Below are 26090 nucleotides of genomic sequence, written 5' to 3' on the forward strand. Positions count from 1 at the left end.
GCATATGTGGGCGGAGCCAGTCCAGCTCACACAGACACAGCAGATACTGAATGCAGCTCCTATGATCCAATATTAAAATGGAGGGAAAATCAAGGAAAAGCTGGATTTGGGGCAATAAACTTTGAACATAATGTTTTTGGAGCAATGCAATACAATGTTTGTTTTAGTAATAAAACTACATAAAGCAGAGAACCATATAAAGATTAATAACGAGAGAACACAGACATTCTAGTGGACACACGACCAAGTTGGATTGTTATTATGTTGACTGTCAACAATAAAACTACCAAGTCCAGGAGAAGATGGACTGGGAGTCGTGACACTCTTTAGGAAACACTGTTCTTACTGTCAGTCTACTGAGCATGTGCAGAACAAATATCCACTATTGTCATGGTGCTGATGTAGAGGAGCAGTGAGTCTGCCATCTGTACAGCAATGGAGGCCGAGCGTTTACACAAAGATGAGTTTTCACCGGTTTACAAGGAGAAAGACCCTAAAATTCTACACGATTTAGTGAAAAATGCACGTGCCGAAAAAAATACCGTCTCCTGATTGGCTGTGAAATCGGTCAATCTCAGATAACACCCGCCTTTTTCTCCATTGACCGAATGCTCAGGTACTCTTTTTTTTTAATGTGTGACTTGCAAAACAAGATTTGTGCACCTGTCATGAAGAATTTGTGTGGTGTTGTATTTGTGGAGAGAAAAAGAAATTCTGCAGGTACACAACTGCAAATTCCACTTGTACAAGTGCTCAAACCATTTTCACCAATCATACCTCCATCCTTTATCGGCTTCAAGGGAGAAATAGATGGTTACTGGTGTGAAACGCTTTTCACTGCTCAAAAGGAAATCGGGCGAGTGGAGTTTGCATGCTCTCTCCATTTCTGTGTGGATTTCATCACATTGATATTAGTTGAGGGTGTAAACGCCTCTGGCCCAATGAAAGGGGGTAGTTAACACACACACACACACACACACACACACACACACACACACACACACACACACACACACACACACACACACACACACACACACGCACACACACTCAAACGGTAGCCCCGCTCCGAACCTTTCCGCCTCGCTGTCCCACAACTTGAGTGCATACCTTCCAGTTTCCCACAAAGACAAAATACCACACAACGACAGAGAGAGAGAGAGAGAGAGAGAGAGAGAGAGAGAGAGAGAGAGAGAGAGAGAGAGAGAGCGAGAGAGAGAGAGAAAATAGTAGGCGCTTCTGTCGGCCATAAATACAAGACGAGACAAGGACAGCTTGTTTATCCGCCGCTCCTTCGCCGCCGTTGGGCAGTGAGCTGAGCGGCTGGAGCGAGAGGCTGGAGGTAGGGAGGGGAGACTGACCCTCCGCACCCTCCGAAGCCTGGAACTTGGCAGCGAGCCTCGGGGAGAGCGTGTCCTTGCAAGGACCAGTCGTCTGGGGTCCTATAACCCACCACTGCTGCCTGACATCTGGGACCGTCTGCCTGGGCTGAGGCTGGATGCATGCTGGGTAGTCCTGCACACAGGCACGCTGCACGCAACGGGGTCAGAGGTCAATTCACTTTCACTTTTGTCCATTAAAGGCAGATCTTGGGGCTAAAATACCAACAAGCGTGTTTGGAATTTAATTTAAAAATGGCAGCATGTGCGCGCACACACACACACACACACACACACACACACACACACACACACACACACACACACACACACACACACACACACACACACACACACACACACACACACATACACACACACACACACACCTAAGATACAACTAAACCCACAGAGAAAACAGTTGAGTTTCCGAGCTGCTGTGTAAATCGGCGGGCGCATGAGCTGCACAACAAAACCGCCATAGTCAGATTATTAGAAAATGCTGAGGTCAACATTTCACTGCGTTCAGCGACAATGCCCGCTTCACGGACGGAACGATCACAGGGGAATTTTATTCGGGTACTTTCGTTCTTCCATTTTTCAATGCGCCACTGTTAATTTACTGTATTTCTCATTTCTCTTAGTCAGTGGATAAATACAAAGCCTAGAAATAAAAAATAAATAAATAAAGACTGGGGGAAAAAAAGGCTGTGAAGCTGTACTAATCCCATACATACATACACACATACATACACACATACATACATACATACATACATACATACATACATGGTATTTCTACTTTTTGTTGATAAATTCATGATGGTGTTCACCGTTTGGCAATTTTTCTCCACATATAAGACGCATCGGTAAACCAGCTCTATTTCACTTTTCCAGATTGCACCATAGTTAAGGTTCTAATATGTGAACATTACTGACACATCGGGTTGTGGCGCATTTCTAAATGAATCAAATATCGGAAATCTCCTTGATTTAAGTGCCACATTTGTGCCCTCCTGTCCCCGTGAAAGACAGTCCGCTGTGCAACGCAGAGCAAATTGAAAATCAAGTGTTTTAGATGACTAGTTTCCCCTCTATTTTGTGTTTTTCACCAAAATCCAATCGGCATATTTTCTGTAGTCTTTTGTGATTTATGCGGAAACGGTTTGTGGATTCATAAAAAAAGGTCATACAACAATTATTCCTGAATTTTGTCCCTATTTTTTTTTTATTCTTTTTGTGTACGTGCTCTCATGTTCCCTCAAATTCCAGTCACTTTGACAAATTCTTCACAGTTTGTTGGATTTTCCCACATTTTGAGGTGTTTTTTGTGTACATGCTCCCAACGGTGCCATTTGTTTAATATGTGAACCCTGTATATATATATATATGTATATTGTTTTCAATGGTTTCCCTGTCTTACATTGGGCCTATTTCAGATAAATGTTCTATTTTATTTCATTTGACACACTGATGCATCCTTTACCGAAGCAGACAGGCTCATACTGTCCCGCAATTCTGCACCGACAACATTTAAAGGGTCCGCTCACCTGAGCATTGGGGTAAACTCACGGAATGGAGGGTTTCATGCTTTCTGACTGAGGTTAAGGTGGTTGGAGCATCCGACTGTGACAGCGTTTAGCATTTGGACAGTTTAGTGTGTTGAAGTGTCTGATTTAGGAGATTTGACGCTGACGGAAGAGCATTTCTGAGTCGAGGGTTATTAGAGTTTTAAAAAAGCTAAGAGGCATGTACACCGAATGTGAGCGAACATGCGAAGCTCCAAACCTCCAGACTGTTGTAACCGCTAACGCCAAACTACCTGACGACAACCAGTCCACAGCTGATCTTTCAGTCCTGTAACTTGGGACCCTGCGCACCGTGATGCTTTGGCCTTTCTACCGACTTCCTGCCAGAGACTGACCGCTGCAGACTGACAACACCATAACGATGTGGTGCAAACAGAAATAACCCAAATTCTTATTCTGTGTGCCTCTGCTCTAATAGAGGCAACGCGCAAAGATTACTGTCCCAGGTTGTTTTGTTTTTTACGCATAACTAGTCGTGCACCGATGACCACATCAACACGTGTGGACATTTTGATTGGGCAAACCGTTTCTGCAAAAATCGCACAAACAACGGGCTAAATAAAAGCAGGTGGGATTTCAGTGAAAATGGGAGCATGAACAGCAACAGGAATAGTGTGATATGACTTTTGTCAACGATTTCCACAAAGATCTGTGACAAATTGTCAAACAAACTGCAGGAGAAACTAGTCAGCAGCAAGTAGCAGGAACACACAACATTTCCTCTGACATTTTCTAGTTATTGTCTGGTTTTCTTTTTTTCTTACTTCGGACACATTAACTTTCAGGACAAAATGTTTCATCCCTGACAAACGTGTCCCACGACAAACCCCTGTTTGGATCAACAGTGTTATTGAGTTTACCTGGACACAGAATGAGTTTGTCTAAATGATAAAACGTTAGTCCTGAAAGCAGAAATGATCATGGACATAGTATCCTATCGTGAAGCAGACACTGACTTGGCGAATTCCTAATATGTTACTGTTGCCAACAGATATTGCAGAGGGAGGTTATCAAACTGCCTCAAAGTATAAATCCTAACAAATGGGCGCCGGCACAGTGACACTTGTCAATGGCATTAAGTCCCGGAGGCATTTCACTGCCGTAATGTAGTTTGACAAAGATCCAAATTGAAGGTTCTCCATCTTGATGGCTGCATTTGTCCAAACCAATAATCCATCCATCCATCCATCCATCCATCCATCCATCCATCCGTCTGAACGAAGCCAGGCCTGAGAACCTCCTCTCAGGCCTTCAGAGACTAAGCCGCGTGCTCTTTTCCACCATTCCCAGCTTATTTATGGAATGCAGCTTTGTCATATTTTTCCATAGCGCAATTTCCCCCCTATAAATAGGCACGTAAGGCTCCGAGAGTTGGGGTGGGAGTATGAGGGGTCAGTATCTTTTGTGGACACTCATCCCCCCCCCCCCCCCCCCCCCCCCCCCCATCCCCTTTTTTTACCCCCACCCCCTTATTTTTCCAAATATTTGAGCACTGACAAATATAGTGCAACGTTTGGGTGATGGGAACTCATTGGATGATCTTTCTTCTAAATCTACCTCCAAGTTGAGGAAAAAAAAAAAAAAAGAGAAAGAAAGAGACTTTCCAACTCCTCTGACCCATTTTTCCATTGACATGGAGAAAAACGTCGCCCTGGTGCCGGTGACATGTCGACTATTTGTGGCTTCCTCATTTCAATAAACAGTCCTGGCTGAATTCACATGTAATTAAACGATGCCATTCTCTGTCTGTGCTTGTATTATCTGGAGACATAAAAGGAATGCGTCTGCATATTTGTTTATGTGAATGCTTGAGTGTGTGCTTGGTCATTGTCATCTGGTCATACGGACGGATGTTAAAGCCGCAAACACGCCGTACACGTTTGTTATGACTTGCTGTAAGAGACTATCATCTCACCAATTTTCCCTCTCAGGTGTCCATTTCATAAATGAATGGTACAATGGTAACTTTAAGTATTTGTCTTTGTTGTGGTGCAGAGGATACACAATGAAAATTTGTATATTATTGCGAAGCCACAAAAAAAAAAAAAAAAAACTGCAGAAAATGACTAAAATCTCACCATAAAATCCATTTTAATGAAACCTTCTGGTGCAAAATACAGTGAAATGTCAAAACACCTTGTATTATTGTTGCATTATGCAACTCTGTAGAAATTTGTTTAAAAAAAAAAAATTTCTTTGAGGTGTTTTTTTTTTTTTTTTTTTAACGATTTGGTTGCAGGTTTGGCTGTTTTGGATGTCGTTCATGTTTGACGCCCCGGTTTTAGAACATATATCCCAGCTCATCATCGTTTCTCATTCTCAAATACAATAAAAACAAATACGTCTTCACAACATGTTTTGCTCCATCTCCAGACATGCTGATGGAAGTGATGACATGATACCCGTTGTATTATTGATGTTATACAGTGAGTTACGTGGATTTGCTCATTCGAGACAACATCCCAAAATCCCTGCACTCAGATGAACAGATGTAAAGAAACAAGTCGCGTTTCCAGAGATACACACTGGCAATTATAGCCGAGTTAATAAGCTGTGAATAAATGAATGTGAAATCGGCTGAATAACAAGAGAAACACGATAAAACCTGGTGCTTGCCTTACCCAGAGAAAATCCACAGATCCAGTACGTCACAGAGAGACAGATAGTTTAAAGTGGGGGTGTCAAACATATTCTAGTATCAGGGGCCACAAGGCTGTAGGGCCTTGTGGCCCCTGATACTAGAATATGTTTGACAAAATCTCATCTTGAGTGGTTCCGGACCAGTAAAACAATAAAGTCAGATATTGAAACTTTTAAGGTTTTCTTTGCTGAGAATCCGTGATGTAAATGTCTACATTTTCACAAAAACCAAACAATTTGGATTGAACATTTTGACAAATGTCAACATAAAGCCAGTTTTAATGAAACCTTCTGGTACAGAACACAGTGAAATGTCTCCTAGAGCTGCTGCATCATGCATGTTTTTACAAACGCACCCTGACAGCATGGCTTTGAGGCTAGTTTGATAGCGTAGCTTTCACAGCAGCATCAGCGACATCGCAGCGCGGTCTCCGTGTTGTATTGTATCTACTACTTTTTAAGAAATTTTGTTAAAAGAAAATTTTAAAAATCAGTGTTTTCTTTTAAATAGCTACAATTTGCTTGGTGGCTTGATGGGATTGGAGCCTCTAGAGGGGCTGGTTTTGTTTTACGGGCCTCATGTCTGACAGTCCTGGTTTAAGGTCAACTGACTCTGGATTGTCTGTCCTGTGAATGTGTTTGAGTTTGACCGACCGGTGACCCGCCCGGGCTTCAATCCCTCGGACGAGGCAAGAAAATCGGATGGATGGATGGATTTACTCATTCACGTGCGTGTTCATCCGTTTTTCACTCCGAATCCCAACTGTGACGACGCCGAAGCATTTATAGGAAGTTATGGAAAATGTGGTGTCCCACATGCTGTGAGACGGGGTGGTCCAGTGGTCCAGTGGTCGCACATGTTGTCCCGATACAGAGCCATAAACTTTACACTGTTACACTGGGTGACATGGTGAACCAACTCCACTGGGCCTGGAAGGGGAAAACAGCTGTTCCTAACCGCAAATGCACCTTCAGTCAGATTTATTTCGAACCAGTCGTGTGCTCGCGCTCGGCCCCAGATGCCGTGGTCACTTTGCCCCGGCTGGCCTTTGGGGGGTGGGGGGTCAAACAGTACAGCGAGCGGGATACGGACTAATCAGGTTCACTCAGAGGAGTTAAGTCTGCTTCCAGCTCCTAACCGTCATTAAGGGGCCTTTGGTCACAAGATCACTCTGCTGCTACTAGCCAGTGGTGTTTGACTCTCCACACACACACACACACACACACATACAGTACAGCCGCACACTCACTCTGCTGGAATGACATTGTTGTTCATTCAGAGAAGCAGCTTGCTGTCGTAGCTGGCTGCGTTTGTTGTTGAAAGGTCCCCTGGGTGGAGATTCCTTTGGGCCTCAGTCATAAGGAGAGGCATCAATGGGAAACCAGTGGGGATAAATGAATGGGCCTGCGGTCAGGTGCTGCTCTGTTATGCGAGTGTTGCAACTGCTGAATGGCGAGCACGTCACACGACGATGACAAGAACGTCTTGGTCACTTACAGAAAACCTCAAAGCGGGGCCGTGTTTTCAAAACCCGCGCGCTGACACTCGTGCGGCAACGTGAAAAAATCACATCTTTTTAACCAGAGGATTGACGATTCACACAAACGGGTGACCATTATTCCAGTAAGATGTGATCCAGGTGAACTGATCCGTCATATCAGAAGAGGAAATCTCTGTTTGGTTTATGTGCTGCATCAATTTTCTTGGCGATGATCTAAACCGGGGGTGTCAAGACATAAAGGCCGTGTGCTAAAACCAACAAGAGGCTCCAATCCGGCCGAACCATCAAGCAAATGGGAAAACTTAAAAAAAAAAAAAAAAAAAAATTATTTCTTAAGAGCAGTGACATAAGACAACGCTGATATATCATGATGCTGCCATGGAAGCTAGCATAGTAGCATTAGTGTCAAAGCCATTCTGTCAGGGTGAGTCTGAATAAACCTGCATAATGCAACAGCTACAGGAGTTTTGGGGACATTTTACACCACAAGGTTTCCTTAAAATTGGCTTTATGTTGAGATTGTAGTCATTTTTGGCATTAATTGTCTGTATTACCACAACAAAGTAAAAAATAAAAACTTTAAAGTTTAAATTTAAACGTTTAGAAGCAGCTCACTGAAGATGAAATCAGGCTGCATGTGGCCTCTGAAGTGAAATTCAGTGTTTTGACACCCCTGATCTAAAAGGTGCCGCATTTGTGGGATAAGCAGCGAAAGCCAATGGCAGCGGAATTAAAGTAGCGAAAGAAGCAATCTTTTACAACTGCTAATTGACGCGTGGATACAAATTTACTAGTTTATTAACTTACGTACTCTGTGGGAGAACTGAAATCCAACTTTAAAATGATCTGAGCTTCAGTTTGCACATGATCACATTTGGCCTGGACACACTCTTCTATTCATCCCACAAATGCACATCCCCTGCAAATGAAGATATGCAGCCTCTCCGGAACAAATCTGCCACTTGCTTGTTTATCTCCCACGGTTTAAGTAATAAAAAGCCTCTTGCAGGAGTGTTTGGATGTCCATTTCTTGGGGGATGGGGGGGGGGATTTAAATCTGAATGAGCTCAGAATGATGCATTTCACGCTCATCCTCCACCTCCTGATGTGTAGGTGGAGGCAATCTGGCCTCTACTGCTTTGGAGCTCCAGCTCAGCCTCCTTTGTTCCTGCAACATGTTTTAGATAAATGCATCCATGACAGCATGTAGAAATGAGAAAAAGAAAAAAAAAAATCACTTTAAAGTTTGATTTGGCACAAGAATGAAGCCACTTGTCAGGAGGAACGTAGCAGGAATCGTCTCGATTTGCAGTAAATGGACTGAATTACGTCTCGTTCAAGAAAACAGCATGTTTCTAAAGTTGATCTGCGTGTCGCACAATCTGGAAGCGTCACATTTGTTTGTATGTTTTAAATCTGAAAAGCCCAAAAAGAGACAGACGTCAGATTTTAAGGCCATTTTCCAAGAGCGGGGTATAAAAAAACATTAAAGACCCTCTTTGACTGATTAAGAGCTCAAAGTGTCTTGAAAGCAAATCCAGAGATTTGAGTAAAATCAATGCGCCAGCAAATGGCTACATAAATGATGCATGAGATAAGATTGAATTATGAAGTAATTACTTCTGAAATCAGTTTTTCGTTCCCATTTAAATTTTTCTATCGTGCAAACGATCTGCTTTTTTCTTGAAATAATTGTACAGTGATACTAAATCAGCACCAACACCTTCACTGCCTTTTTCCTGCAAACACACAACGAGCAAAACGTCACACTGTATGCACGAGTAAACACAACTATCACCATGGTAACTATTGTCATTGCATCACTATGTTTGGCAGCTTGATCGTCGCCAAAGGCACAGATTCAACTCGCATCAATGCTGTGAGTCCGAAAATCTACTTTCTGAGATTTTTAGTCAGTTTATGTAAAAATCCCACATCAACCAGATCGAACGCAACTGCTGCTCAGTGCTGCTCGAATAAATCAAGGGCGTCAAGCACATTTTAATAGAGCAACCAAAAAAAGACCAATTTCTGTATCTTGAGTGTGCTGGACTGGTAAAATTGTGCCATAATAACTTATAATTAAACTTTAGAGTTTGACTTTGTCGTGGAGCCGAGTATACCTCATGAAAATTACTCCCAAAAGTTACTACAATCTCAACGTGAAGCCAATTTTCATGAAACCTTCTGGTTGAAAATACAATGAAATAATAAAAACGAAAAAAAACCTCCTGTTACTGTTGCATTATGGGTGTTTTTTACAAACTCGCCCTGACAGTTTGCGATCTTTCCTGGCAGCGTCACTGACGTCTCAGCTCGGGTCTCTCCGTTGTGTCGCTAATAAATATGTTTGTAAAAAAAAAAGAAAAAGACAAAAGATCTACGTTTTCCTTTAAATCTTCACAATTTCTTTGCCGGTTTTGACCCACGGGCCTTGTGTTGGACTCGCCTGCTCTAAATCAACATTACGTAAACCTGTTTGACGAAGTCGTTGATTAAATGAACCCCTCATCCAGGTGGAAGACATTCCAGGAAGTGGGATTTGTTTTCAAACATCAAACCAAATTGCGGTTCCAAATGAGATGGTTCACCTTCCATATGTTGTTTAACATTTAACAGTAACGTCAAATGAGTTGAACTGCTGCTCGAGCTTCAGAAGTGACTAATGATCAACAGTGATTCAATACGATCTGCTGCGGCCGAGTCATTGGACGTACTCTCCTCCGGCGCTGACGCCAATTAAACGCCCGAAAACACGCATTTTGGCATGGGGCACTCTGGAGATTTAAAACTTATAATTAATACCTCAATGAAAACAATTAGCCGGAGAGAAATCCTTAAAGCTAGAATGAGCTAAGTACTCGATAAAAAAAGCTCATGTGCTTTGTGCAATAGGCTTTGGGAACGTAGAGGAAACGGTGAAACCCCCAACGACCTCCAGCATCCTCCACTTTCTCCTCGTTGCTGCCTCACAAGCAGCCGGCAACTCGTTCTTCAAATCACTTTCGTTTCCATTATCATGAAACATAAAGCATCTCGGAAAAAGCAAACCGTTCACATGAGTCGGTCTGAACTTTCATTGACTATTTATGTGTTTTTAAACTTTTGTGCTCTGCATCAAGAAACACATCAAATTATTGCACATAAAAACGAGACTTCATATTGCACTACTTCATTGTTATTGCTTTAATTACTTACCTTAATTGTTTTACTTCATTTCAAATGTATACTCACTTTAAGTGACAATAACGTGTCCTTACATCACCTCGGACTTTTTGTCCGCAAAGTGAATATTTTTGGAAACACTGGAAAAAAAACCCAAATCATTCTCAGTCATTTCCACACTCACAAAAATAAATTGTTGAGTTAACGTAATTTAATCGTGTCACATATTTCCATCTATTCATATCAAGTAGACTGAATCTCATTTATTCATATTTATTATTTGAACATGTATTAGACTGAACCATTTAACAACAAGAAACTCAATGTGCTCATTTTAATCGAACATATTTCTGATGTGTAAACTGAAAAACTGCTTTCTTGTCGTCTCCTGATTACCTGTTGATATCACAGTTACCGTGTTGTAAGATGTGTTGAGAGATGTTTCGCAACCAGACTTTTTGAAGCTCTAACTTATACAATATTTGTGTTTAATAACAGATCGTTTTTCACCTCAGAAAACAACTACTGGTCACGATAAGTCTTAAAAAGTGAATATTTTAACTTCCCGAGAAAGAGTCTCCGTTCACGCTTCACTAATTTCTTTTGAATGGATATTAGACGCTTATGACATTTTTTATTTTGCGCGGTCACGTCGACTCACCTACAACGCAGGCTGCGATTCAGCTTCAGGTTTGATTATACAATCTGGATCAACACACAGCAAACCTCAAGTTGTGCGGTTTATTATAGAAATTCCATATCCATTAGAGCTTATTCTCAGCCGACACTGTATATTGCACGTTTCAGTTTTTAACTTCTATTTTAAACTCTTTTTGCTCTCTTTCATTTCCTACATTCTCTATCTTCTTCTTTAAATTCTATTTTTGGTGATACACTTTGTTCATATTGTCTATTTATGGCCACGCCGTGAGATTCAGTTCCACAGTGGGTCTTTTATTCACAGCAGACTTGAGAGTCGAGCTCAATTTGACTTTGACTTCATACTTTAGTCCAAACCAAAGATTTTCAGTTTAGTCACTTGAGCCTTTTTTTTTAACAGACTGAGTTGTGTTTTTATGCACAAACATGAATAAAAAAAGGCTCTCGACTGAGATGTAGATTGAAAATGCTTTCACATGTTAACAAGTCGCTGCAGGAAACACAATTACATTTTTCTGTCCTCAATATATTAAACCCCAGGTCTCACATCCTGCATCATCTTCACCTCGATTAAATATCAACATCTTCTGCTTCGGTGTGTCGCTCAGTTGTGAACTTACATTACAAACCGTTATCACCTCCTTTTGTCAGGGAGTGTAAATGTTTTGTCTCTTTGGAATTTTTCCCGGTTTAAGTCTTGCATGAACAAGAAACCGACGCAGTCTTAAAGCGCTGGGAATGAATGGGACTCAAAATATCACCCATTGTCTCAAATCTGCTGAAATCCTGATCATCATTATCATTAAACAGTAAAAAAAAAAAAAAACAACAGCAAAGTGTAAAGAGAGAAAAAGACACACAAAGAAAACAAAAACCTGGGAGAATATCCAGTGGAGCATGCGTGGAGCTGCGGGGACAGGGTAAGCTGTGGATAGGGTTAAATGTTCCAGGCTGAATGTGGGCCTGCAGGGTCAGCTGGAGCAGTGGCTGGGGCCTGCAACCCATAGTGGGGCTCTACTAGCAGTTCCCTCCCTTGCTGTTAGCTGGGAGACGCCAGAGAGGGAAAAAAGCTCCACTGCCGGCATACCAAGAGAACTGAATGACCTAAAAATGCATCTGTGCCTTTACAAGAATCCCACGTAGGCACATATATGCCTTCTATGCACTTTCAGTTTATTTATTTTTTCATGTGGAACATCGAGGAGGGAAGCTATAATAAATCAAACTTGCATCAAATCGGACAGTGTGAAACTTTGGGAGTTCATTTTGCTTTAACCTTGTGATTGTGGAAAAAGACAATATCGGAATGTGACAACAGGATGTGGATCAGCTCTGTCATGTGTCCAGAAAAGTGGAATTCATATCTCCTGGTGTTGCTGTCGGCTCACTGAAAGCAGAGGTCACGCCTCGTCAGTTGGGGCAATATCAAATATTCTCTCAAGAGAATATCTCTCGTTCTAATTCATGAATTATTAGATCTTTTTTAATGTTGATATCGGCGATGCGTGTCTCGGAGTTTTTGATTTTGGAGAATATATGAAAATGCAGGTTCAGCAAAGCATCTTTTATGCCGAAGCACAATTCATGTTCAAGTATAGTGAAACTATATATTTACATATGGGGCGACCGTGGCTCAGGTGGTAGAGTGGTCGTCTTTCGGAGTGAGAGGTCGGAGGTTCGATCCCAGTCTACACCGGTCTATGTGTCGAAGTGTCCTTGGGCAAGACACTGAACCCTAAATTGCTCCCAGTGGTTCATTAGCGCCTTGCATGGCAGCTCTGTCCCATTGGTGTGTGAATGTGAGCGTGAATGGGTGAGTGAGCTGATATGTAAAGCGCTTTGGGACTACCTCAGTGTGGTTAGAAGGCACTATATAAATCTAGACCATTTACCATTTACATCTGTAAACGTTATACACAGGGCCTCTATAATACAGGAATACTGGATCTGCGATTCTGCTGCTCGGTTAGCGATAACCATTCCTAATAAATACACACAAGTAGTTGACGTTCATGATTTGTTTTTCGCGTTCTCGCTTGAGAGTCAATTTTGAGCCCTAAATTTTAAAATATGTGTTTGAAAAGTTCTCTCTGTAGCCCAGTTTCATCCCCCGATGAGTTTAACTGGTGCTTCAGTGTAAATAAGTGTGTGTGACTGTTGATCTGTAAAGTGTGTGTCCTCCCTTCATCCATCATCACGTCCGGCACCGTGTGGCCTTGTGTCGGAATGTGGCTGGAAAATCAGTCATTAAAAAAAAAAAAAAAAATGTAATTACGTAAAAGTATGGCAATTGGTTAAAAATGTCAATGAGAGGCCACTGAAGGGTTAATGTGGTTAATATGAGGAAAAGCCCCCATGCGTGTTGGACGGAGGCCCGCTGGGTTGTAAAGGCTAACAGGTAGCCCGGCGCCGAAGCCCACAAACTGAAGCGGCAGCTTCCAAAATGACCGCCGTGAATAATTAAACCGTCAGACATCCTGCAAAAAAAGTGAGCGCGAACCCCCGACGCTGGCCTGTTGTCTGCAGTCATTATTGATGCGCTTCACGTGGCCAGTCGAAATGAAAACGGCTCTGGAGAAGTGGGCTCGGTCAGCTGATGGTCTTTGGTCCCGGGCTCCTCCTGCTGCTGCCAGCAAGTGGAGAGACGGACACTGTGCCCGGTGTTATCAATGAAGCCAGCCTCTTGGCTCTCTCAAAAGTGCAGCTTGGACGGCGGCCATCGCGGGGCATTAGGCCTGGAGGTTTGTGTCGTTTGTAATTTATAACACTGAGGGAACCGGGCAAGAGGACAATATGGAGAGAAGAGGGAGAGAGAGGGAATGTGGGAGGAGGAGGGGGAGGAGGATGAGGAGGGAGGGAGGGAGGAGGGAGGAGGGAGGAGGGGGACTGCACCAGCAAGGGGCTCTGCTCCCCTCGGTGTGCTGCACGGAACCATAGAACCAGAACCACACAGCCGCAGATTAATAGATCGACAGAACCAGAACTGCAAGAGCTACATCGGTATAGAGCCGCGCAACCAGAACCACAACAATACAGAACCAAAGAGCAACACCGATAAATCACCACGCAGAACCACGGAGCGAGAACCACAGACAGAAAGAGGTCTCTGTTCACCCGTTCATCTTTTCTCACAGCTTCGTCCACCTGAACCTCGCAGGGTTCAACTCATTTTCTTCTCAAATTTAGTCAACATTTGAGACGAAAACGTTTCTTTGCATTTCCGTTTCAGGAAAGTTTCACGTTCACACGGCAACGTTTCGAAAAACAAGTGCAGCAACGGTGAAAACGATGTAATTTTCATGTTAGGCCACTAGTGGGTGCTTTTGCTTGTTTTTTTTTTGTTTTTTTGTAATGAAACCACCCTCGCGTGGAAAATACAAAAGTGTTCAGAAAGTTGCGTTGTCAGTGGCTCCGAGCACCGCCGTCATGTAAACGCACACCCAAAACTGAAACTGAATTTCAAAGAATTCTAATAAAAAAAAATAAAAAAACCTCAACTTGATTTTGCTGTCAAATGCACGCGACATTGAAAATGTACAGTCGGCACATTTTCAGAGCAGCACGCATACTAGCAGTTCTAATCAACATGATTTTGTTTAACTTACTTGAAAAAATAAGTATAAAGGAGCTTAATGAACTGTTGATTGTTGCTGGTATCTTGTGGGGGAAAATCTCTTCCACTTCTTTTTAACTGTAATTTATCACAAAGAGGGCAACAAACATTTTCCTGCAACGTTAACGCGAAACACAGAAGATATTTCCTGCGTTTTGACGATATTTTATAAACTGTGGAACCAGCTCGTTTAATGTAAAAGAGAAATAACAATGAATGCGTGACAACTTATGATCTACGGTGCAAAAATGTATTTGTTTTTAAATGCAGGAACTTTGTGCTTTCATTGAATTTTGTAATATTTATTGTGATCATTTGACAAAACAGATTTCAAAATGCAGATTAAACCTGAGCGGCGGGTTAGAAGATAAATGACAATGCGGACGATTTACTGCACCTTGGAGACTGAAAACATGTCGCCTGTTAATCCACTCTGATTGCCTTCATGGAGAAAACTATCACTGCATTCTTGTTTTATTGAGGCGCTGAAGCTCTGGAGTCCAATAAAGCAAGCAGTGGGACACACCTGACATCTCCCGCGGTGAACTTCACCATCTCAGCCCCTGCTAATCAGACATAATGGAGGCCGGCGATCGATCTTCTCCTCCCGCTAATCATCGCACTGCAACCCTAATGGCAGCGATTTCCCTTCGTTTCATGAGAATGACATAATGCACAACGGCCCAAATTACCCCGATAATATCTTAAAGACATAACTGGAGTCCAAACAAACATTTCCTCTCAGGCACACGGACTAAATGAGTGACTTCATGCGGCATGCGGTATCGAGGAACTTCCGAAAATAGGAAATGCAGTGATGCCTCACTCCTTTTCAGGAAATATTCTAGAAACCAGCCATGAAATAAAAAAAAAAACACGAGTATCACAGACTTAATGACATTATTACTCACAAAATTTGGTGGTTTCCAGCTCTGGAAAGTGGATTCTGATCTCAATCTTGACTGAACAATTTTAAATATCCAATCGGTTGTTAATCGGATTTCCCCGCGGAGTCATGAGAGCCGCCGCGGAATCACGATCGCTCTGGACAATTCACGTCGGCCGACGGTAAACGCAACCGCCGCACTGGAAGGGCTCGGATATTAGTAGCACTGGGAGTGAACTAGCTAAACGACTTTAAAATTAAAATCATACATTAGAACACAGACGTTCTTTATTTCCCGTTTTAAATTGAAGCTGTTGTTCCATTACAAGCTTTCACCTCCTGTTATGGTAATAGAGTGAATAATCAGCCACACACACACACACACACACACACACACACACACACACACACACACACACACACACACACACACACACACACACACACACACACACACACACACACACACACACACACACACACACACACACACACAGGTCCAGTGTGCTCTCTGTTTTGGGGACCAGCTTATTAAAAGCAACGTGGGGGTGTTTGCATTCTGGATTGCGTAATAACAAATTTCCCTCAGCGGTGCATGGCTACAGATCCTAGGCAACATGTGCTGGAAGCAGCTCCTTAACGACACGCACAAACACAACGGTACCAAAACGCCATTGTCGAGGAGCAGACACCGTCACGGCGACCAGAGGCGATACGAGCCACTAATGAGTCTGCGGAATGGCGATCGGGAGAAAAGATGTGAAGCTTCACGCGGCGCGGCGCTGAAAGAGAGCGAGAGCCCCTGGAAACGTGTGCGACGCAGATATAATGACCCCTCCAGGCAAACTGCGACACTGTTGTGACTTCCATCAAAGCAAAGGAAACCTTGGTAATACAATAATACAGTAAGTGTTTGGAGCTCATCCCACTCACCTCGGCGGCACAATATGAGGCTTATTTAACCGACCCCAGTGATAGAAGCCATATGATGACGTTCATAACAGCCCATTGTCATGGTCTTATAAGCCGTCCATTGATGCATCTTGGAGTGCATGGACATCAATCCGCCGGGTCACATCACAGCGGCTCACATCAAACGTCTCGCCGTGTCAGGAATCCCCACGGTTCAAGGCGAGGCGTCGTAAGAAGTGGTCCTCGAGGCGGCGGCGACCTCGCCGTGGCTGCCGGTTTCCTCTTCTATCCATTTTTCCATGGCACCTTTGGTTGGTTTGCCAAGCGGGGGCCAATTTGACGGCGAAAGGATTTCCCAGCCCAACGTCGCAGGCCGACACCGACGCGGTCGTTGTGTTTGGTGAGCGACAAACGCAGGAGTTGTGGGGCGGCGCTGCGGCGACATCAAGATGGGGAAACGACAAGCAACGAAAATGCACGTTTTGGGACGTGGGAGCCAACGGCGGGAAGTTGAACGGACCGAGCGAGGTGGATAGTACAGCAAAGGTAAAGGTAAAGGAAAGTGGTAATGCCAGATCAGACAGGCTTGGGGGAATGCACTGTGTCTAGATTCACACTCCTAAACTGTTGTACTAATCAGGTCTTAACAGCTCCTACTCCATGTTGCACCAGAATCTGAAGAATGTAGGCCAATTCAAAAGCCAGCCTTGTAACACAACAAACCCCAGAGTTCAACCCAGTCAATGTCTAAATCGCCAAAAGTCAACCAAGTATTCGTTCGGGTACTTCGAACCTTGAATACTCTTTTGAATGTCGCGTCTGTCTACACGACACGAATGTGAACGGATTCCAATGAAACCTCAATAAACATCAGCTTTTGTGCATTTAAATGATCTCCCCTTCATTTCTCGCAAGGAAAATGTGTGAATTGAAGAGTTGGTGGCATTTTGATGCAAAATCTGCAATGAACTCACTAAAATGTGTGTCAACTGGACATTTTAACCCTCACGTAGTTGTTTTTCACCAATACCTACCAGATCCTGCCAACTATACAGTCAAATGGAATTCAAAGTGAAGGATTTCATATTCAAGGAGCCAAGAGTCAAGAGTCAACCCCACCTCTGGTTAGAAAGTTCAAACTTTTACCAATATCATCTGATATTATGCTACAAATGTACATATATACACATTATGTATAAATTCATGAATAATAAACAAGTTCTTCCAGACACATTTCACAACTTTTTCCTCTTGTTATCAGACACAAAGAGGAACCGAAAACACTTTAATTTACCACTTTGCCAAACTTCCAAGTATCAACTGGGCCCAAACTCTAGAACTCTATAGACAATTTATTTAAATGTATTTTCTCTTTAGGCCATTTTTAGGGTTAAATCATGTAATTATCTCCTGTCCAAACGATACTGCATCAGAAATCACACATATTTAATGATTACTATTAAAAAGAAAAGAACCTCTGGCTTTAGACGGCTTGAACATTTATTGAGAACTATTATCTTAGAATACAATCTGTCATTTACAAAGAGAGTCCTGAGATCTGTCTAAACTGACTTATTGTATGTTTGAAAACAGACTGTGGTATGTTGTGGTTTTCAATGTGGAGTGCAGATGTTCAAGCACAGTTTTCTCATATTTTTATGATGAATTCATCAATCGGCTGCACAAACTGGGAAAAGGAGAAAAAACATGGATCCTGAAGTTACTGAAACTAAAATTTCAGTAACTTAAAATCCAAAAACAAGTGGAAATGCTTGAACAACTGAACAAAAAAAGAGTTGAAACTGCTCTTGAAAGTCCTTATTTTGTCATTCATCTTAAAATAAACTGTTATGCGCTAGAAAATACAGGTAATGAGACAAATTCAGGTTGTTTTTTTATTTTATTTTTTTATCATTTTAAGAGAAAGGATAAACTTAAACTTCTGTTTTCACAGACAGACATAAATAGATTTACACTTGTACTTTATACCTTTGTTGGCATGCCTGAAATTAATTAACAAAAGAACAAACAACAAGATAACCTTGAAATCCTTACATTTATATTTAGACATTACTCCTGAAAAATTAAGGAAAGTATGAATATCTCTCGACAACAGTGCTTTAGATTAGATTATATAATCCATCCAATTTGAAATAAAACAAAACAAAATCTGCTTTTTATGTATTTATAACTCTATTATAATAATACTATTGCAATGCACTTTGATTTTTGATAAAATTGTGCTTTTTAGGTCCAGATAGAATAGAATATATTCAAATAGATTAAATGAATATTTAACAGAAACACTTTCAACCGAAAAGCCAGAAACCAAGCAAACAAAACAAAACTAACTAGTTAAACTCAAACGTACTAATAAGACAAATCTGAGGTCAATCTGCATCACTATTCAATTTCAAATAATAAATTTTCATAAAGCTGCTTTGGATTGTTGTTCTGCTGCTCCTGATTTTTTATTTACTTTCGAATGAATACATTAAATTATAAAAAACAACTTTTCATGCGTTGCAAATTGGATCAGAGTAAAAACAAACTCAATGTCGCCACAGTTTTTAAACCCAGAAACCAGACAACAAGCAAACAATTAAGTCATCAATGAAAAGTCTGGAAAGTTTGTGAAATCATGAGAGTCGTAGAAACAATTTACATAAATAATCTGTTGATGTCTGCTTTTCTTGGACATTACGTTCTCTAATTTATAGTTATTCAAAACAGTTGAAAGTGTACACAGTGTGGTAAACAATACAGTTGCTAATAAAGTGTATTCTAGTTTTATGGCACATTTTGTCCCAAACTATTTGGTGAATTCTTGTGAAAACTGCATTTTGATCAACTTTTTCCAACTCGAATCTTGAAATGTAATCATCTCTATGATTCAGAAAGTACACAATATGTAGAATCAGTGTTATAGGTAGCACTTTATTGTGAAAGTTTGTGTAATATCTGACAGCTTGACGTGCGTCTTTTTAACCTCTTTATGTGATGGCGTGCACAAACTCAGTTTCTCTCCTGTCCGTTCTCACACTTTCTTCACTCGATGGATAAGTTAGATTTATATTCTCGTCAACTCGATCAGTAAATATTCTGAACAATCTATAATGAATATAAGTCTATATAAGAATATAAGTAAGGAGAAATGATGCACCACAAGTTTGACAAACAGCAAAATGGCTCATTTCTCAAAGAAACGACTAAAATCAATGAGACGAAGAATCAAGAGAGAAGCTGTTAAAGCTAAAAATCTGCATAGTTGTGAAGAGAAACTCACATTCTTAACAGATTGTGTGGTAACATGGACGTTTTAAACGAAAATATCCGTCTGTACAGGAGAAGACCTGCTGCTGCAGTGAAATGCAGACCAGCTCTGATTTAAAGTGAACGTCAGGCAGGAGAAGCCGTGTCCCTCATCAGGAAACATTGGGTGTTTTCACCAACATGAAGCTATTTAATCCAAACACTCGCTGCAGCGTTTGGCAGCGGGGGTTACCAGGCAAACACTCCCAACGCGCTTTCTAGGCATTTGCTATGATACGTACCGCACAGAAAACACCCAGAAGGAATAAAAAGCATTGAAAGGAAAAAAAAAACAAAACAAAAACAAAACACAGGGATCTTAAACAGGGTCCTGATACCAAAAACAAAAATGAGTTTCACTTTAAGACAAAGTAGCGAGCGGAGAGACCGTGAAGGCTGCTGAATCTGAATTAAGCATAGATTGGCCTATATTGCAGCGATCGGGGGAACTAGTTCAAGACGTGCCAGGCCTCATGTAGGCTCGCTTACACCGGGGAGCTCTCTCTCTCTCTCTCTCTCTCGCTCTCTCTCTCTCTCTCTCTCAAACACCGAACGACACAAACCCTGCGTTCTCCAGCAGGAAGTGAGATAACATGAAGGTGGAGGGAACTCTCGGTTTCTCTCTGGGATATTTAATGGGTCTTTGAAGGGATTCAGGTATTCACGGGGACGTCTGTCAGCAAAACAAGCAAATCATCCTATTGGGGAAAGTCTCCTGCCCCCCCCCCCCCCCCCCCCCCAGAAAGGACCTGCCCCCGTACAGTAAATCCCTTCCTGCGCCCGCCGGTCCGGTAAAGGCCGCATGTGAGCGAGTGAATAACTTTCACATTCAGGAATATCACACATAACTGGAAGTCAGAGGGGCAGCTACATTCTTGTTTTTTAACTCAGCCACTTTGGTCCGGGCCCAAATGGCACGACACACACTGACTCACTCATTAGCCGGAAAAACCTGCCGCTTGACGAGCGGCACCCTGGATGACTGTAATTGTTGCAGTGGCAGACTGGGGGCAATTAATGAAGAGGTCAGGAGTTTCCACAGGGGCGTCCGGGTGCAAGAAAGAAAAGAAGAAAAAAAAAAAAAGGCTCCTGCAGGAATCTGACTGTCACCTCTGGACTAGGGCCCCGAGTTGAGCAGGGTCAAACACACATGGGTGCCCAGCATTGATCCCAACTCCATTTTTCCCCCGCTAATCAAATCAGTTAAGTGAAAGCGTTTTTTGTTTTTTTTAATAAATGCTTCAATAAGTCCCTGCAAAGACAAGCCGTGACATCAACAAGCCGTAGATCCATTGCGGATCGACGCCTGCCGCTCCTACACAGTATTTAAAAAAAAAAAATTTCATTTGCCCGTAACAGAGTCCAGACGACGACGCGGCTCTGCAAGCGGCATCAAATTAATTAACAATGACTTACAATTCAAAGTACTTTGAACCGACTGTGCGCTGTGCACAAAGCCAGAGTGACGGGAAACTTTGACCCGGCGGGCGGCCCTCCCCAACAGTTCCCTCAAACACCACAAGCCACAGCCGGAGCCGCGTGATAACACAACGCTGGCAATGAGATGAGGACTCGTTACACGAGTCACAAAGCAACACGAACTGAGGGACTGGACTCAATAGTGAACTGAAAGAAATTAGTTGTGGAATTGCTAGATCAAGTGTTTTGGGGGTTGTTGTTTTTTTTCAATATACATGAGCAGAAATAACATTTTTGTCCCTTTTTGCTTTAGCAAAGTATCTCAATGCACCAGATTGATGTATTTCTCTTCAAAATGTGGATAAACTGTGCTTGGAAACCAGAACAAGTCTTAACATGCACACAATAAGTCATGAAAGTCTTATTTAGGGAACTTTCTTCGTGATGTAAGACGATAGAAGCTAATAATGTGCCGGCAATAAGAGAATTTCATCGTTTCTAAAGAACTTTTTTAGTAGAATTGATGCTTTTGCAGGAGATTCAATTGGAAAATTGAGCAGATAACTTAAAAGTTGTGGACACATTTTAAAGAACTCCTTAAAACACATGAGTGATCAAAGCGCCGTGAAAAGTTTCCAAACGTTTTAGTATTTTAGGTCCCGAAAGCGAATTGATGAGTTTTCGAATCATTCAGCATCAAGAAGGCGTAGAAAAGAAATGACTGAAAAGTTCTACCCAAGTAAATGTACTCGATCTCACTTGTTCTACTACTTTCATTCTACATTTCTGCCGACTGTGACGTCGAGGATCTGAATCCTGTTTGGGGAATAAGTTTATGGGGCGAGATGCACCAGTGACGTCACTTAAAAACCACACGCTTGTCTACAAATGTAAGTGTGCCAAGGTCCTTCTGCCTGACAAGTTTAGACAAGATGCTCTGATTTCAAACCCAGATTAAATCAGCGTCAGATATGAAACCTGATGGGAACAATATGCTCCGGGACAATCATTATACTCCCATCGCGTGTGAAGGGAGTTTGAACCGTTGTGATTGATGTAATGTTGGAATTAGACAAGCGACGTGGGTCTGATGGCAAGTTGTCTCTCGAAAATGAAGTTAAATGCGTCGCTGTGATCTTTCTCCTTGAATATTTCTGTGTACAAAGTTGCTTCTTACAAATCTCACCTCTCAATGAAGGTGTGGTGGCTGAAAGCAATAGATATATATCAGTTTATCAGCAGTTGACAAGTTAGGCGATGTAATTTTATACAATTGAAGGTCAAGCAATAACCAAAAAAAAACAAACTTTCTAATAACTATTCCGGTGACATACAGCATGTTCCTACAAGAGTTCCCACAAACACAGACATGCACAGATTGAAGCAGGAACCAACAGTCCATCTCTCGCCAGCAGCAGCTTCCCTGAAGAGCTGTGGATAAAACACCTGTATGATGTCTGATATATATATTCACTGTGTCAATACCAGGTTCTCTTATTGCATGTGCAGTTTTGTTCCCAAAATAAAGTCAACCGTCGAGCTTCACCTCATAAATTTGGAACTTTGTTTACTTTGTCCACTTTCAACAAAAGGTTTTTAAAAAAAAAAGTCCTTGACGTCGCTTCATGAATTCAGACGTAAACACAGGTAGAACCACAGGACACTTCTTCTGTTTAACCCAGAAAAGTGATGCATGTGTGTGTGTGTGTGTGTGTAACCACTCAGCTGTGATGAAAACAAACAACCACCACAGTAGTATTATGTAATGCTAATTTGGCATGGAGAGCTACGCCTAATTTCTGGTAATGGAGCTCAATGATTTCTCCTTGTTTTTTCCCTCACCGATTAATCCTCTTAAAGCCAAGTGAATATTCTAACGAGCACGCGATGCCTCCACCGCGCCGTTCCCCCTCCACCTCCACCTGCACCTGCACCTCCACTGGCAGGACGGAACCTCCAGCTGCACCTGTGCATCGTGCACCCTGCCCCCCCCCCCCCCCCCGCCGGGGGGGGGGGGGGGTTCGGGGGCAAAGAGGAGGGAAAAGACTTGTAGCACGGCTACAAACACTGCCAGGAATAACTTACAACACAGAGGAGGAGGGGTTGGGGGGGGGCTATGCAAAACATCAGATAAAGCATGGGTGAGGTAAATATCTTTCTCAAACAACATGCGCATATGAACACACACACACACACACGCACACACAACACACAGTGGGGCAGGAGGGTGTTAGAGGCTGTTATTCATTATCCACACGACTGCATTCCAGGGCCGGACAAAAGGAGTTATTGCCACCATCACTCAAAGGCGAAGCACAAGAGAGGCAGAGAGGGATTTAAGCAGGTCCTCAAACAAGATGCCCCCACCTGATAACCTCTGCACGGCTGTTGCACCATTCCCACATGTCCTAATGCATTTACAAATCAGAGAGCGAGAGAGAGAGAGAGAGGGAGAGGGAGATGAAAAGAAGGGGGGGAAAAGTAGAGAGGGGAGGGCTTGAGTGAGAGGAGGAAAGCAGGAGGAGATTGTGAACATTAGCACTGAATGGAAGTGATGGAGGGAGATAAGAACCTGGTGCACCGTCACTCTCCTCCATCAACACCTTTCCTGACTCACTCACACAACCTGAGCTCCAGACGCACTGGACAGGTCAACCTGTATCAGTCACCATTACATAACTCATCTTATCCAGTGAGGAGGAGAGGGGGGGGGGGGGGGGGGGGGTGAAAGGTCAAGCCAGTAAAAAAGGGCTGAGCGTGAGGCCACAGGGTGGAGTGGGTGCACCGACACAGCCTCACCTTTCTTAAACTCCTCCAGCATCGCGTCCAGCTTGGTGTCGTTGAACACGAAGTGCAGCGGGTGGCTGTAAAACTTGGTGATGGTCTTGAGCGGCGTGCAGTCGTCCGGGTCCACGAAGGCCAGGTCCTTGACGTAGAGCAGGTCCACGATGTTGGACCGCTCGCCCTCGAACACCGGGATGCGCGTGTAGCCGCTCTTGATGATCTCGGACATGGTGTTAAAGTCCAGCGTGGCGTCCCCGGGGATCATGAAGCAGTCCCTCAGCGGCGTCATCACGTCCTCCACGGTCTTAGTCCGGAGCTCCAGCGCGCCCTGGATGATGTTCAGCTCCTCCTTCACCAGGTCGTTGTACGGGTCCGTGACGCGCAGCATCTCCAGCAGCTTCTCCCGGTTGTACACCGTGCCGATCTCCTGGCCCAGCAGGTAGTCCAGCAGCTTGCTCACCGGGTACGAGGCGGGGAAGGTGAGCAGCATGAAGAACTTGGTGAGGAAGATGGTGTTGGCGCCCACGGCCAGGCCGTGTCTGGAGCAGATGGCCTGCGGGACGATCTCCCCGAAGATGACGATGCCGATGGTGGACATGACCACGGCGATGAGGCCGGAGCCGGCGATGTCGTCCAGCAGGATGGTGAGGGTGGTGTTGACCAGCACGTTGCCCAGCAGCAGCGAGCACAGCAGGTAATTCCCCTGGCTGCGCACCGGCTCGATCTTCTTGGCGTAATTCTTCTCGCGCTCCGTGCCGCAGTTCTGGACGATCTGGAGCTCCATGGGGTCCAGGGCCATGAGCCCCAGGTTCAGACCGCTGAACATCCCGGACAGACACAGCAGCATGGAGATGAAGATCACCTGCAGCCAGAAGGGCAGCAGGAACTTCTTCTCCTCCACCACGATCACCTTGGTGTCGTCCCCGTCGTGGTAGATCCACGTGTTCTCCGTCCACGGGTCGTGCGTCCCGGCCGCGGCCGGGATCGAGGTGGCGATGCAGAGGTAATAGGCTTTACTCCTCTCCGTCTTCCGCAGCGGTTTGACCTCGATCTCGACTATCCCGGACGTCTTGCGGCTCAGGTGGATGTTGGGCAATATGATGATGTCCGAGGTCCTGATGCCGCAGGGATGCGCGCCGGACGCGTCCTCCCGGCTCTGGTTGTCCCCCGCGGAGCTGTCGACGCCGCCCGCCGCCGCCCGGCTCCGCTCGTGCTCCGTGAAGGCGATCTTGGACCAGGTCTCGTTGTTGATGTTCTGGCCGTACACCCGCAGCTTGACCCGGGAGCGCTCGCTCACCCGCAGGTAGCCCCGGTCCATGAAGGAAATGTCGTCCGTGTCCTCCAGCCGCAGCCCGATGATGACGGTCTCCTCGGACCCGTCCTTGCCACCCGTCGGGGTGCCACAACAGCCGTTGACAGTGAGGAGAATCAACGCCAGAGCTCGGACCCGGTTCAGTGACGCCATGTTTGCAGCCGCGGGCGCTCGGGATAACGGATCTGCCATATCGATCGCCGTTGGCACGCGAGCGCCTGAATGAGAAGCGCTTCTAAAAATCAGAGGCAGCCGGAGTCCGCCTTCATCTCCGCCCAGCGCTGCGGGGACTGGAGCATCGGGACCCGCTCCTTCTCACGACGTGTCCCACACTGATGCCTCGCGAGCGCAGGCTTACTGGCAAGCTCGTGCCTCCCCCGGTGTCCCCCGAGACAGGCGACGGCGCCGGCCAATGGGAGGCGGCCGCTGCCCGGGGAGGGGCGGGGCCTGCGCAGCCTCCTGGGCGAATCAAATTCCAAAACAAGTGCACCTCATGTTAGGAGACGGACGGAACTCTTCTCGTGACTTCTTCAAACTTTCAGGCCGCTGCTGCTGCACGAGCCGTCAATGTGTCCACGATTTCATACGAGACGTGTGGAATCGTGGAATATGCATTTATTTGTCCTGCACAATCATGACTCAATCCAATCAGTTCCAACATTTCCTTAAATGACTCTAACCGTTAATATATTGTTTCTATATTATTGAGGTTTTTTTTTAAATTTATCATCATCATGTCTTTATTTGGGTCGACTGCCACTGCAACAATGAAAATATTTCCATTAACTTTAACCATCATAAACAAAGAGGATTACCTAATCTCAACGGGAAAAAAACATTGTTTTTTTGTTTATCATGCACCTCCAATATTTGTGGATTGTCACGTGTATAATGCACATTTTCACTCAAAGAAAGGA

At 43.8% G+C, this 26090-nt stretch overlaps 1 protein-coding gene across 1 annotated transcript in view; it reads right to left on the minus strand.

Moving 5' to 3' along the window:
• cnnm2b (cyclin and CBS domain divalent metal cation transport mediator 2b) overlaps positions 1-25365 on the minus strand; it is a gene marked incomplete at both ends in the record, with an annotated part of 42716 nt that extends 17351 nt beyond the window's left edge. The window contains one exon of the mRNA XM_080520440.1: positions 23877-25365. Coding sequence (XP_080376566.1) covers positions 23877-25365 — 1489 coding nt within the window. The remainder of the gene's footprint in view (positions 1-23876) is intronic.
• Between the last annotated feature and the right edge of the window lie 725 nt (positions 25366-26090).

Source organism: Blennius ocellaris, assembly GCF_963422515.1.
Source record: "Blennius ocellaris genome assembly, chromosome: 3".
Lineage (NCBI taxonomy): Eukaryota > Metazoa > Chordata > Actinopteri > Blenniiformes > Blenniidae > Blennius > Blennius ocellaris.